We start from the raw sequence: 13,479 nt of genomic DNA, 5'->3' as shown, positions 1-13,479 counted from the left end.
ACTCACCACTTTCTCTTCCCCTCTCTCCTCACCACCCCTGCTCCCCAAAGCCTTTTTACCACATGCTAATTTGGTACATAATCCCAAATCTGCCTGTACCGCACAGAAAACAAAACTTTTCGCTCAACGTAGGTACACGTGACAATAATTAATCAAATCAAATAATTGGCGGAGCCTCTACTTGTGCTAGTGAATTCACACTTGCAATTGGCTGAACTCCTTGCTGTTATAGCAACACGGCTTGCAGTTGAGGTTAAAAATTAATATTGCTTTCTCGTTGCCTCCTGTCTGTGCTGGCTGTCCAGCTATTTCTGTGAGGGTAGCAGATTCTAGTAATAGTATTTTATATTAAGCTAGACAGTGTAATCTGGAAAGAACTGTAGACCAAAATGATACAATGGGTTAAACACGGTGCCCCTTCACTGTGGGGAGCCTGGGTTCTAATCTAGTCCTGACTGGGAGGACAGTATTCTGAAGATTGTAAGAACACTTGAGATGGCATTGGAAATCTCAGCCGAACTCCAAATGGCTGTGCATCCATATTGAAGAATTATCCACACTTCACAGATTTATACTAAGCTGGAGGATGTTTTCACTGGTGTTGGCATTTGAAAGGAAAGATGTTATTCTTTTGACCTGGATTTTGAAGCCAAGGGTAGACTTCAAACAGCATTTATAGAGCTGGGGAACAGTCTTTTGAGCTGGCAGCAACCAATTTCTTATGTTCATTTTGTTAGTGGTGTTTGCAGCCTGGGCCAAATACAAGGAGTTTTGCTCTGATCATTCTAAATCCGACTTGAAAGTGTTTAACACACTTACTATCCCTAAAACGTGCACTTTCATTTCCTCACTTTAAACATTTTTCATAAATAAGTATGCGCAACTGTCTTGGAACAGCATGCAAAGTTTAAAGATAATGGGAACTGCAGATGCTGGAGAATCCAAGATGATAAAGTGTGAAGCTGGATGAGCACAGCAGGCCAAGCAGCATCTCGGGAGCACAAAAGCTGTGCTGCTGTGATGCTGCTTGGCCTACTGTGTTCATCCAGCTTCACACTTTATTATCTTGCAAAGTTTAAACCCTGCCCAGCTTTTGGTTACTGTATCTCGTTGAGCCAGGGTGCTATGAGAGTTGTGGTCATACTACTGTTGCATGTTCTTGCTTTCCACAGATGATTTGATTCAACTGACTGCAATGACTTGGATGCGGGAGTTTATCCAGTTAGCTGGTCGTGCGATGCTGCCGTACTCCTCAGGAATCCTGACGGCCGTTCTACCCTGCCTCTCCTACGATGACAGGAAGAAGAGTATCCTTTTCTCGAGTTGGCACTTTACCCATCTCTGAATATGCACTTACTGTGAGGGAGAGACTGCGGGTTTTGCCACAGTGCCTTTCTTGGGACTTCCTGCACAATGATTCTTTTTCAAACTTGTTGGTTTCTCTCCTATTGCCCTAATCTATGACTGAGATATTGGCCAGACACTATTTAAATTGGGTGTCATTTCCCCTTGAGCAATACTCATAGTTTTCTATTGAGCTGTTGGGATGTGGGTTACATCGGCATTTGTTGCCCATCCCTAATTGCCCCTGAACTGAGTGGCATGTTCAGCCATTTCAAAGGGCAGTTCAATCAGAACCACATTGCCGTAGGTCTGGAGTTAAATAGAGGCTAGACCAGGTATGGGCAGCGTATTTCATTCCCTCAAGACCGTGGGTGAACCAGATAATGATCAGTAGTTTGTCAGAACCCCCACCCACCCACCCACCCCCGTTTGCAAATTATCTCCAGACTGTTATTCTGGCTCTGAAGCATTAACTTGTGTCTCATTCCAAACAGTGCCAAATCACCTTTTATAGAATTGTAAAATCCTTAGTGTGGAAGTAGGTCATTTGGCCCATCAAATCCACACGGACCTGCCTGAAGAGCATTCCACCCAGACCCAACCACCCATCCTGTCCCTGTAACCCTGCATTTGCTATGGTTAATCCACCTAACCTGCACATCTTTGGACTATGGGAGGAAACCGGAGCGCCCAGAGAGAACCCGCACAGGCAGAGAATGCGCAAACTCCACCAGACAGTCACCTGAGGGTGAAATTGAACCTTGGTCCCTGGTGCTGAGGCGCACTGGCACTGACCACCAAGCCACTGTGCTGTACAACCATCAGATTACCTCCTAGTACCTGTGAACAAACTAAGAATCGTGAGCCTTTTACTGCATTATATCTTCCTTTGTCCATCGGATTCCGAATTCATAAATCTGACAGCCCTGTGTGTGCTGTGGTGGCAAATAACGTTGGGAATGAAGCGAAGATGGTGTCATACACAGGCTGGAACTCCTTCCTAAGGCTGATCTCAGCCCCTTGAGCATTGGCTGTGATCCTGTTCTTGAGGCCAGCTGTGTTCTTAAGTGGAGGCTGGGGAAACCACAATGTTCTGTCTTGTAGTCTCAGTGGATCAGTGACATTACTTTTGCCAAAATTCCTGCCAGCACCCTCTAAACCAGTAGGTCAATACTTGGTCTTCCATGTCTCAGAAATAGAGCAAGCCATCCTGCACAATTTTGACCTTCTTTATTTACAGTTCTTCGTGTTCTGCCTCCTTAATTCAAAGTCCAGGTATTAAGGAGGTAGCAAACGTGTGTAACCAGACTCTGATGAAGCTGATTATGCCGGAGGATGATGGTGACAATATCCGACAGTTCATGCTGCAGCAGCTAGATGGCACTGCTGATGAGTCCTTCTCAAACCCCAAGAGCTCCTCTGATCGTAAGTGATCCTCGCTGACTTGTCTACGTGTCACACACAAACTGGTTCAGGTTGGAATCACAAGTCTGGCCGGAGGTGTGTCCAAAATGCAATGATTCCAAACCACTTGCTCCTCCTGATTGAGTTTGAGAGTGTTGTTGTCTGATGCTTGCAGCTACTTTGCATCTTACCATGGCAACATTCTATGCCCTGTGAGGCCTGACGGTCAATATTGGATAGTCATGCTGTTGTGAGCTATGTCTTGACAGAATGAGTGGCTGTCATCTCCTGATCGTCTCTCAAATATATTTTCAGACTGATTGTCGCAACAGACTTTTCAAGCTGAGTATTTTCCTGGGTTCCGTTTGGCCAGTTAACATTGTATGTGTGACCATGTTTGACTTGAATCCTAACGAATGAACTGTATCTGGTGGGGTCCTCAATGTTAAAGTGATCCTTTACACTGTCAATCAGGATATGTCTGATTCTCTATGGATCCATACAGTGTGGAAACAGGCCCTTCAGCCCAACAAGTCAGTGCCGACCCTCAGAGCATCCCACCCAAACCCATCCCCAGACACTACAGGCAATTTAGCAGGGCCAATCCACCTACCCTGCACATCTTCAGACTGTGGGAGGAAACTGGAGCTCCAGGAGGAAACCCACACAGACAGGGGGAGAATGTGCAAACACAGTCCCCGAGGGTGGAATTGCACTGGGGTCCCTGGCACTGAGGTAGCAGTGCTAACCACTGAGCTACCGTGCTGCACTTTTGCTTTGCGTCCTCTCTCAGAATTCTCCACTCCAGCACACTGTGTTTTCATGAAGTAGTTAAAATAATTGCCAGAATTTTTGTTTTTCTGAAGAAGGGTCCTGACCCAAAACGTCAGCTTTCCTGCTCCTTTGCTGCTTGGCCTCCTGTGTTCATACAACTCCACACCTTGTTATGCCAGAAATCTATGCATGCAGAGTCCCAGAATCCACTTCTCACTCATTAAGTTAGTGAGATAATTCCTCTGGTGCTATTCTGTTCAATGCTGCTTAAGCTAAGTTGCGTACCATGATAAAGAGGGCTGCAAGGTGTAAAGTATATTTTATAATTTACAAAAAGTTCTCAATTGGACCATTAATTATGCAGAAATATTGTGCATTAAGACCTGTTATAAATGAACCTTTAAACATGGGCCAGGTGTAGAGATTCATTATATCACAGGAATACATAGCCTTGAAACACACGTTAATGAGGACATTGTGCCCAGCATGTGTAAATGATGCTAGTTCGCTTTGAGCCTCGGCAATTGTTATTTCAAATAATTGTCAAAGAGCCAGGAGGAGAAATGAGAAGAGGTTGTGTTGTGAAAGGTACTGCCCAACAGTACAACAAAAACAGCTTCAGTAGTGACTTTCAAAAGAAGATATGATTTGTACCTGAAAAGGAAAGCGTTGCCTGGCTGTAGGGAAGCAGTTGACCTGATGTGATGGTCTGGTCAGAAAGCTGCCACAGGCATGGTGGACTGAGTGACTGAATGCTATGACTGTGATATTATGCTCATTTAATCTGTGAATGTGAGGTACTTCATGTTCATTTTCCATTCATCTGTCTTCCCCCTGCCCACACCTCTAACTGTTTTCAGTCCTTTGAAAATATTACTTCCTCGTTGGGTGTAGCTTCATTGACAGCAATTCCAGTATCTGTCCAGTAGGTAGCCTCTTCAAATGGGGAAGGCAAAGCAGCTGACAATGACTGCTCCTTGGCTGTCACCAAAGGGCTTGCCTGAAGGTCATGGATTCCAGTTATGATCAATGGCATTCTCTCCTTACCCTACCCCTGCACCCCCTCAAGTAGATGACGTACAGACCAAAGAGGTGACTTGTGACTGAGATCTATGTGGCTTAATACTGCCTCAGACACTCCCTTAGCTGTTGGGTGAAATTGAATTGAATTAGCTTTATTGTCACACGTATTCACGTGAGTATAGTGGAAAAATTTGCAGATTGCCACTTAACACCATCTTAGCTACAAAAGTGTCTTGATTCAGATTCTTGAGTACACCTTCTTAGGAAAAGAATATTTAAAGAAATCAAAAGCTCAGCATTACAGACCTTCAATAGTACAAAATCATTGTAATAAATTAGAATAAAGAAAGAACAAGTTCAGCGTGACAATCTTTCCACAATAATATGACACAGAAAACAAAATTAGTATTTAAGACATAACACACTTAGACCATTTCATGGCTGTGGACTCTAGGATCCAACGCTCCCACCTTGTTGGAATCCCGGGCTGGACCCACCACAATGTCGCATGCAGTCACTGACTAACTGAAGCCGTCACGAAGAGACCTAGACTGACCACAACACCGCAAAGACTCCGCAGAAGCCTTGGGGAAACCCGGGCTGTTGGACAACTAGGCCCTCCTGGAGCCACCTCATCTTCAGCCACCACCAAAGCAGCCAGGAGGAATGGCCAGATCCACACCGCATTGACCGCTACAGCAGCCTCTCGGAGCTTCCTTCCTCACCCAAGTTGTGATGTGTATTGGGAATAGTGTGTGCATTGATGGCTGCCGTAACTTTCTGGGCTAAGCTTTAACTCTCCAACACCTGGTAGACATTTGGAAGTTTCTGTGAGCTGTTGCTTTTGTGGGCATGAGAAAACTGGCTTTTACACAACATTAACAAGGCTGTTCAAGGTGGGAGTAATGCGGAAACAGTGAAAGATTGCTGTTGTGTAATGAATCTAAAATAGAATATAATAAAATAGCATACATTTATAAAAGTTGCACTTTAGACAGATGGTTGTCCACAGAGGCAACAGTACTTTATGGAAGGTCTTAGAGGTCGAGTGAGAGTGGTGAAGTTCAGAGAAGAAATTGCTGATATGACTGCAAAGGCTCAGACACCAGAAGTAAATGAAGGGGGTATCACAGAACGATGTAACTGAGTGGAGAGATTTACAGTGATAATGGGAAATGCAGATGCTGGAGAATCCAAGATAACCAAGTTTGGAGCTGGATGAACACAGCAGGCCAAGCAGCATCTTAGGAACACCGCTGTACATGGTGTGGCTTCCTGTACTTTGGGGAAACCAAGCGGAGGCTTGGGGACCGCTTTGCAGAACACCTACGCTCGGTTCGCAGTAAACAACCGCACCTCCCAGTCGCGAACCATTTCAACTCCCCCTCCCATTTCTCAGATGACATGTCCATCGTGGGCCTCCTGCAGTGCCATAATGATGCCACCCGTAGGTTGCTGGAACAACAACTCATATTCCACTTGGGAACTGTGCAGCCCTATGGCATCAATGTGGACTTCACCAGCTTCAAAATCTCCCCTCGCCTCCCCCCCCCCCCCCACTGCATCTCAGACCAGCCCAACTTGTCCCAGCCTAACCTGTTCTTCCTCTCACCTATCCCCTCCTCCCACCTCAAGTCCGCACCTCCATTTCCCACCTACTAACCTCATCCCGCCCCCTTGACCTGTCCATCCTCCCTGGACTGACCTATCCCCTCCCTACCTCCACACCTACACTCTCCTCTCCACCTATCTTCTCCTCTATCCATCTTCAGTCCGCCTCCCCCTCTCTCCCCATTTATTTCCAAATCCTCTCCCCATCCCCCTTTTCTGATGAAGGGCCTAGGTCCGAAACATCAGCTTTTGTGCTCCTAAGATGCTGCTTGGCCTGCTGTATTCATCCAGCTCCACACTTCGTTATTTTGGAGAGATTTACAGGGTTGTGGGCTTGAGATGCTAGAGAAGGTTTGCGAATGGGGAGCCCTGAGATCCTGAACAAACTCAGCACTTGGAGTTTTAAAGCAGTTGTCGCTGATTCAGAATTGACAATGCAACTCATCAAATGATTACTTTAAATGGGCAGAGCTGGAGAATCTTAGAGCTTGATGCTGGATTTTCAGTTTTTGCATACTGAAAAACTTCTCAATGTTCAACTGAGACGATGTGATATATTGGTCAAAAAAGTAGCTATGCTTTCAGCTGTCTTGACCCCCTTGCCTGAAATTTCTTGACTAAAGCCTACCACCTTCCTCTTCTCCTTCTGCTTAAACCAATATTAAAACCAGCTGTCCACTGGTCTATATCCACTAATTACTGACAATGTTTCTGTGAAGTGCCTGGGGGTGTCTTCCTATGTTTCTGGTTCTGTTTAAGTGCCAGTTGTTGAATTTGAACTGGGTCACAATGGATTATTAAATGGCCCCAGGGATGTGAGAAATTACTGCAGTCTCTCATATCCACTAGGTGGCAGTATCAGCTCATCTGTAAATCTTGAAAGGATCATGTTGTTTCAGCTGTTGAGATGGTTTAAAACACGCTTGAATAAATTGTGAGCAAAAGTAGTTTTTTAAAAAAAATCTCAAAGGGTCTAGGCCCGAAACGTCAGCTTTTGTGCTCCTGAGATGCTGCTTGGCCTGCTGTGTTCATCCAGCCTCACATTTTATTATTTTCAAATTCTGCCTTGTCCTGTTTCTCTGAGGTTACCAGATTGATTGATTGTGAAGTTGATGCACATAAGTACTTAAAAGGTGTTCTTGGTTTTGCTATCTCCTGTTGCCCAGTGATGCCTGTGAGTGTGCTAACTATTTGGAAAGTAATTGTAGTCAGTTAAGGAAATGAAAGGGCTTAAAAGGACAAATGAATTGAAAAGTCAGCATGTGAAGCTATGATTTTAGTAGAGTGGGCTTGAGTACTAAGCCCACTTGGCAGATCTGCAACAGGGCATGGTAACTTAAATGGCTCAGAACAAATATCAGTGAGTAATGTGGTAATGAGCTGAATAATTGAGAGTATTTTTCTCTCATGTATGTGTGCCGCAGCACTCTTCTACATTCAGCCCCTTCGCATTCTGTTTATTATGTGCACAGCCCATTGAATGTAAGAACAGGGGATGCCATTTGGACCCTCACGCTGCCTCTGTTATTTGTAACGACCTTGTCTCTTTTTTTTTATTTTCTGTATTGTTACATTGTGACTGAAATGAGAAAAGAACTGTGTTTAAAACTGAGGATTCCTGTGTGTTTTTGGAAGCAAGTAATCCAACATTGATTGTGATCATCGTTTATAAAACTGCTGCTTCAAGCAGTGATTGAAGTGTAGTTTGCAGACAAGCTGGAACCAAAAGCCTTAAGTACTTGTGGAGATTTGGCCAGCAACAAATAAGTGGTCACTAGTCCACCGACCAATCTTCGATGACAAAGGCCTTCTGCTTGCCAACACCAACATGATTGGCTCTTGAGTACCTGTCTGGCTTGAGACTGAACAAAATTGCAACAAGTCTTTGGATCTTCTCCAACTCAGTAAAAGCTGTAAGTCTGAAGAAAACCAATTTACTTTTCCTTCAGTTGCTATAAACTGTGAATTTTAGTACGTCGGACACCATTTATAAGTGTGAATCAGTCACTTGTACCTCCTGTAAATAAGTGACTGAGAGTAGAGTTCTGATCGGCAGAAGAATTCTCAGTAGACCCTGTGAGCACTGAGCCACTGCATTGCAGTCCCAAACTTTCACCCTGTCGCCAACACCTATTTTTTTGTTTGTGTGTAAGAAGTTAGAGTTTTAATGGTAGTATTATATGCCAGTGGTTCATAGTTATTGCCTGTGACTACAGTCTAATTACTTGTAATGAGTAATAATTTCATGTTACGAACAGAAACCTGGTCTGTACTTAGTCAAGAGAGATAACATGGTGTCGAGCTGGATGAACACAGTAGGCCAAGCAGCACCAGAGGAGCAGGAAAGCTGAAGAAAGGCCTAGGCCTGAAACATCCACTTCCTGCCCCTCTGTCGCTGCTTGGCCTGCTGTGTTAATCCAGCTCTACACCTTGTTATCTCAGATTCTGCAGTTCCTATTATCTCTGGACTTTGTCAATCTGAATCGAGTTCAGTTTTTTTTTGTGAAATCTTTAATCTTTGTGACGACCCTGGGAGCAGCAGTCTTGATTTCCAGTAACTCATGGCGCATTCATTGTAATTGATCTATGAACTGGCTGTGGAATCTTTGCCCTACACCCCTGAACATCAGTGGTTAACATTGGTCTATCAGTCTCAAATCTGCAGTTGTTGAAGAGTTCCAAACTTAGTGATTGGGACGCTTGAGGTTGAGGGGTAACCTGATGAGACGTTTAGAAGATTGTGAATGGCAATAATAGAGTGGAAAATATGAGGCTTTCTCTCGAGCCGGAGAGGTCAATTACCAAGGGACGCAGATTCAAGGGGCTGGGGGGAGGGTGTGAGCAGTAGTGGGGAGTTGTGTGAAGTAAACTTTTCTCAAGGGTGGTGAATGTCTGGAACACACTGTCAGAGGAGATGGTGGAAGCAGACACAATAGCAGCTTTCAAGATGCACTGAGAGAATACATGAAGAGGAAGGGAGTAGAGGGATGTGGATCCTGTAATGAAGACAGTTTTAGTGTGGAATAGCAGTTTTAGTATATTGGCGCAAAATTGGAGGGCTGAAGGGCCTGTTCCCATGCTGTATTGTTCTCTGTTCTATCTCTTCACCTGGAGAATGTTTCCTAACCTCCTCCCCTGATATCAGTTCTTGATTCCCCAACCAATGGAAGTAAGCGCTCTCGCGGTCTGTTTCTGTTAATATCTTGTGATCTTCAGTCAGGTCATTGGTTGACTTTCTAAAAGTCCCAGTTTGAGTAAATGCACCTCTTAAATTAATCCTCAGAGTGCAGGTATCACTCTAACAAATCAAAGCTGCAAGCCCTCCAAAACTAGAGTATTCAAACTAAGATATGTCCAGGACTGTGACCTAAATGGTATTTGGTTACTCAGCTGAAGCCTGACTTTTACCTTTTGTATATTCTTACCTCTGGATGTAAAGGCCAGCAGAGTATTAGCTATTTCAATTATCTTGCTTAGTTGTGTGTGACAGTTTAGTGGATAGGCTGTTGCTCATTTTCTTTCTTGCATGTGTGGTGTTTCCCTTGTGTGCACTGTCTCCCTTTCTTTCTCTCTTGCACTTAAGGAACTTCTGTAGTGGAGAGATGGTACTAGGCGAGAGAATTGGTGGTTTAAACGTGTAATATTTAGGGACTTGATTGCAGGAGCCTCTGTTGATATCCAGCTTCTGGCTGGGATGATATGTGACTCGAGTTTGGGCTGATATCCTACTATGGACCAACAAAGGTATTGCATTTCACTTGAGTGTATGTTGCAAATGCCAAAACGACCACCATACACCTCCACAAAAGATTGCGTTGGTGAGGAATGATATTCAGTCCCTTGCGAGGGGGGACATAGAGTCAGGAGATGTAGAGTCAGTATGGATAGAGCTGAGAAAGTCTAAGGGTAGAAAGACCCTAATGGGAGTTATCTACAGGCCCCCAAACAGTCAGGATGTAGGGTGCAAGTTGAAATCAGGAGTTGAAATTGGCCTGTCACAAAGGTATCACTACTGTTGTTATGGGAGATTTCAACATGCGGGTAGACTGGGAGAATCAGGATGGTACTGGACCCCAAGAAAGGGAGTTTGTGGAGTGCCTCTGAGGTGGATTCTTAGAACAGCTTGTACTGGAGCCTACCAGGGAGGAGGCAATTCTGGATCTGGTGTTGTGCAATGAACCGGATTTGGTCAGGGACCTCAAAGTAAATGAGCCATTAGGAGGTAGTGACCATAATATGATAAGTTTTAATCTGCAGTTTGAGGGGGAGAAGGGAGAATCGGAAGTGTCAGTATTGCAGTTGAACAAAGGGAACTATGGAGCTATGAGGGAGGAGCTGGCCAAAGTTCAATGGTTCAATACCCGAGCAGGGATGGCAGTGGAACAACAGTGGCAGGTATTTCTGGATATAATGCAGAAGGTGCAGGATCAGTTCATTCCAAAGAGGAAGAAAGATCCTAAGGGGAGGCAGGGGCGGCCGGGGCTGACGAGGGAAGTTAAGGACTGTATAAAGATAAAGGAGAAGAAGTATAACATAGCAAAGATGAGCGGGAAGCCGGAGGACTGGGAAGCTTTTAAAGAGCAAGAGAAGATTATTAAAAAGGCAATACACAGAAAAAATGAGGTACGAGGGCAAACTGGCCAAAAATATAAAGGAGGATAGTAAAAGCTTTTTTAGGTATGTGAAAAGAAAAAAAAAGGTTAAGACTAAAATTGGGCCCTTGAGGACAGAAAAGGGTGAATTTATTATGGGGAACAAGGAAATGGCAGAAGGGATAAATCGGTACTTTGGATCTGTCTTCCCTAGGGAAGACAGATCCAATCTCCCAGATGCAGTAGTGGCTGAAGGACCGAGGGTAATGGACGAACTGAAGGGTATTTATATTAGGCAGGAAATGGTGTTGGATAGACTGTTGGGTCTGAAGGCTGATAAGTCCCCGGGACCTGATGGCCTGCATCCCAGGGTACCTAAGGAGGTGGCTCGAGAAATCGTGGACGCATTGGTAATCATTTTCCAATGTTCTATAGATTCAGGATCAGTTCCTGCAGATTGGAGGGTAGCTAATGTTGTCCCACGTTTCAAAGGAGGGAGAGAGAAAACAGGAAATTACAGACCTGTTAGCCTGATGTCAGTGGTGGGAAAGATGCTGGAGTCAATTATAAAAGATGAAACTACAACTCATTTGGATAGCAGTAACAGGATAGGTCAGAGTCAGCATGGATTTATGAAGGGGAAATCGTGCTTGACTAATCTTCTGGAATTTTTTGAGGATGTACCCATGAAGATGGACAAGGAAGAACCAGTGGATGTAGTGTACCTGGTCTTTCAGAAAGTCTTTGATAAAGTCCCACATAGAACAAAATTAGGGCACATGGTATTGGGAGCAAACTACTGGCTTGGATTGAAAATTGTCTGGCTGACAGGATGCAAAGAGTAGTGATAAACGGGTCCCTTTACGAATGGCAGATGGTGACCAGTGGGGTACCACAAGGTTCGGTGCTGGGACCGCAGCTGTTTGCAATATACATTAATGATATAGACGAAGGCATTAAAAGTAATATTAGCAAATTTGCTGATGACACAAAGCTGGATGACAGTGTGAAATGTGAGGAGGATGTTATGAGAATACAGGATGACTTGGACAGTCTAGCTGAGTGGACGGATGCATGGCAGATGCAGTTTAATGTGGATAAATTTGTGGTTATCTACTTTGGCAAGATCAGGAAGGCAGATTATTATCTAAATGGAGTCAAGTTAGGTAAAGGGGAAGTACAACGAGATCTAGGTATTCTTGTACATCAGTCAATGAACGCAAGCATGCAGGTACAGCAGGCAGTGAAGAAAGCTAATGGCATGCTGGCCTTCATAACAAGAGGAATTGAGTATAGGAGCATAGAGGTCCTTCTGCAGCTATACAGGGCTGTGGTGAGACCACATCTGGAGTATTGTGTGCAGTTTTGGTCTCCAAATTTGAGGAAGGACATTCTTGCCATTGAGGGAGTGCAGCATAGGTTCACGAGGTCAAGTCCCAGAACGGTGGGACTATCATATGTTGAAAGATTGGAGCGACTGGACTTCTATACTCTTGAGTTTAGAAGGATGAGGGGATCTGATTGAGATGTATAAGATTATTAAGGGATTGGACACTCTGGAGGCAGGACGCATGTTTCTGCTGATGGGGGAGTCCAGAACCAGAGGGCACAGTTTAAAAATAAGGAGTAGGCCATTTAGAACAGAGTTGAGAAAAAACTTCGTCACCCAGAGAGTCGTGGATATATGGAATGCTCTGCCCTAGAAGGCAGTGGAGGTCAAGTCTCTGGATACTTCCAAGAAAGAGGTGGATAGAGCGCTTAAAGACAGTGGAATCAAGGGTTATGGGGATAAGGCAGGAACAGGATACTGATTGTGGATGATCAGCCATGATCAAAATGAATGGTGGTGCTGGCTCAAAGAGCCGAATTGCCTACTCCGGCACCTATTGTCTACAACGAAGCCTTCTGTCATTCTCCTCCTGTCCCTGACTTTCATACCTTCCTCGCAGCCCTTCCTCCAGCCAAGACAGATACACCACTTCAGATACTGCTGGGAGAATAGCCCCTCAGGAAGGTAAAAACTACCAAAATCATTGCACCACGGTTGGCCCTGCTGTCTGTGTGGAATAGGAACTTAATGAGGAATCAATTGTGTGGAGAATAGGTAGGTATTTCTGTGGCTACATGCAAGATTCTAGGATGTATGTTGCCATTGGATGCCAGACTCAAGGATTTTTTGAAATGATTATGAGGACATTCTCGAAGGGGAGAGTGAACAGCCAGTCATTGTGGCATGCGTCAGTGCCAACGACATAGGTAAATAAAAGGAGCAAGGTCCTAAAAATAGAATAGAGGAAGATAGACCTCAATGGTAATGGCAAGGTTACTACCTGTGCCATGTACTGATCAAAATAGAAACAGCAGGATATACCCGATTGATACGTGGCTGGAGAGATGGTGCGAGGAGAAGGGTTTCAGATCCTTGGGGCATTGGGACCTGATCTGGAGGCAGTGGGGGCCGGTCCAAGCTGGACAGGTTGCACTTGGGTAGGACTGGAACCCGACTTAGGGAGAGTGTTGGCTGGTACAGTTGCCAAGGGCTTAAACTGTAATGACAGAAGGAAGAACCGAAAGAGGCAGACAGAATATAGGGAAAAATCAAAAGATGGGGAAATTTTTTAAAAAAGGCAGACAATTTAAAGGCAATTATCAAATAAGGCTACAATGCAAAATAATGTGAACTAAACAAAAAATCTTAAAAAGATGGGACCAAGGCTTTGTCTTAATGCAT

At 44.5% G+C, this 13,479-nt stretch overlaps 1 protein-coding gene across 4 annotated transcripts in view; it reads left to right on the top strand.

Moving 5' to 3' along the window:
- The window catches only part of vac14 (vac14 homolog (S. cerevisiae)), a 320,684-nt gene that overhangs the window by 62,354 nt on the left and 244,851 nt on the right, over positions 1-13,479 (top strand). For all 4 annotated transcript variants that reach the window (XR_007249130.2, XR_007249129.2, XR_007249128.2 and 1 more), the window contains exons 9-10: positions 1,173-1,307; positions 2,620-2,769. Coding sequence is in view for 1 of the 4 variants with exons in the window: in XM_048546809.2 (XP_048402766.1) it covers positions 1,173-1,307; positions 2,620-2,769 (285 nt within the window). In the remaining 3 variants the exon portion in view is untranslated. The remainder of the gene's footprint in view (positions 1-1,172; positions 1,308-2,619; positions 2,770-13,479) is intronic.

The sequence above is a fragment of the Stegostoma tigrinum genome, chromosome 16, assembly GCF_030684315.1.
Source record: "Stegostoma tigrinum isolate sSteTig4 chromosome 16, sSteTig4.hap1, whole genome shotgun sequence".
In the NCBI taxonomy this organism is placed as follows: domain Eukaryota; kingdom Metazoa; phylum Chordata; class Chondrichthyes; order Orectolobiformes; family Stegostomatidae; genus Stegostoma; species Stegostoma tigrinum.
This window is presented reverse-complemented; position numbering and strand designations above follow the sequence as displayed.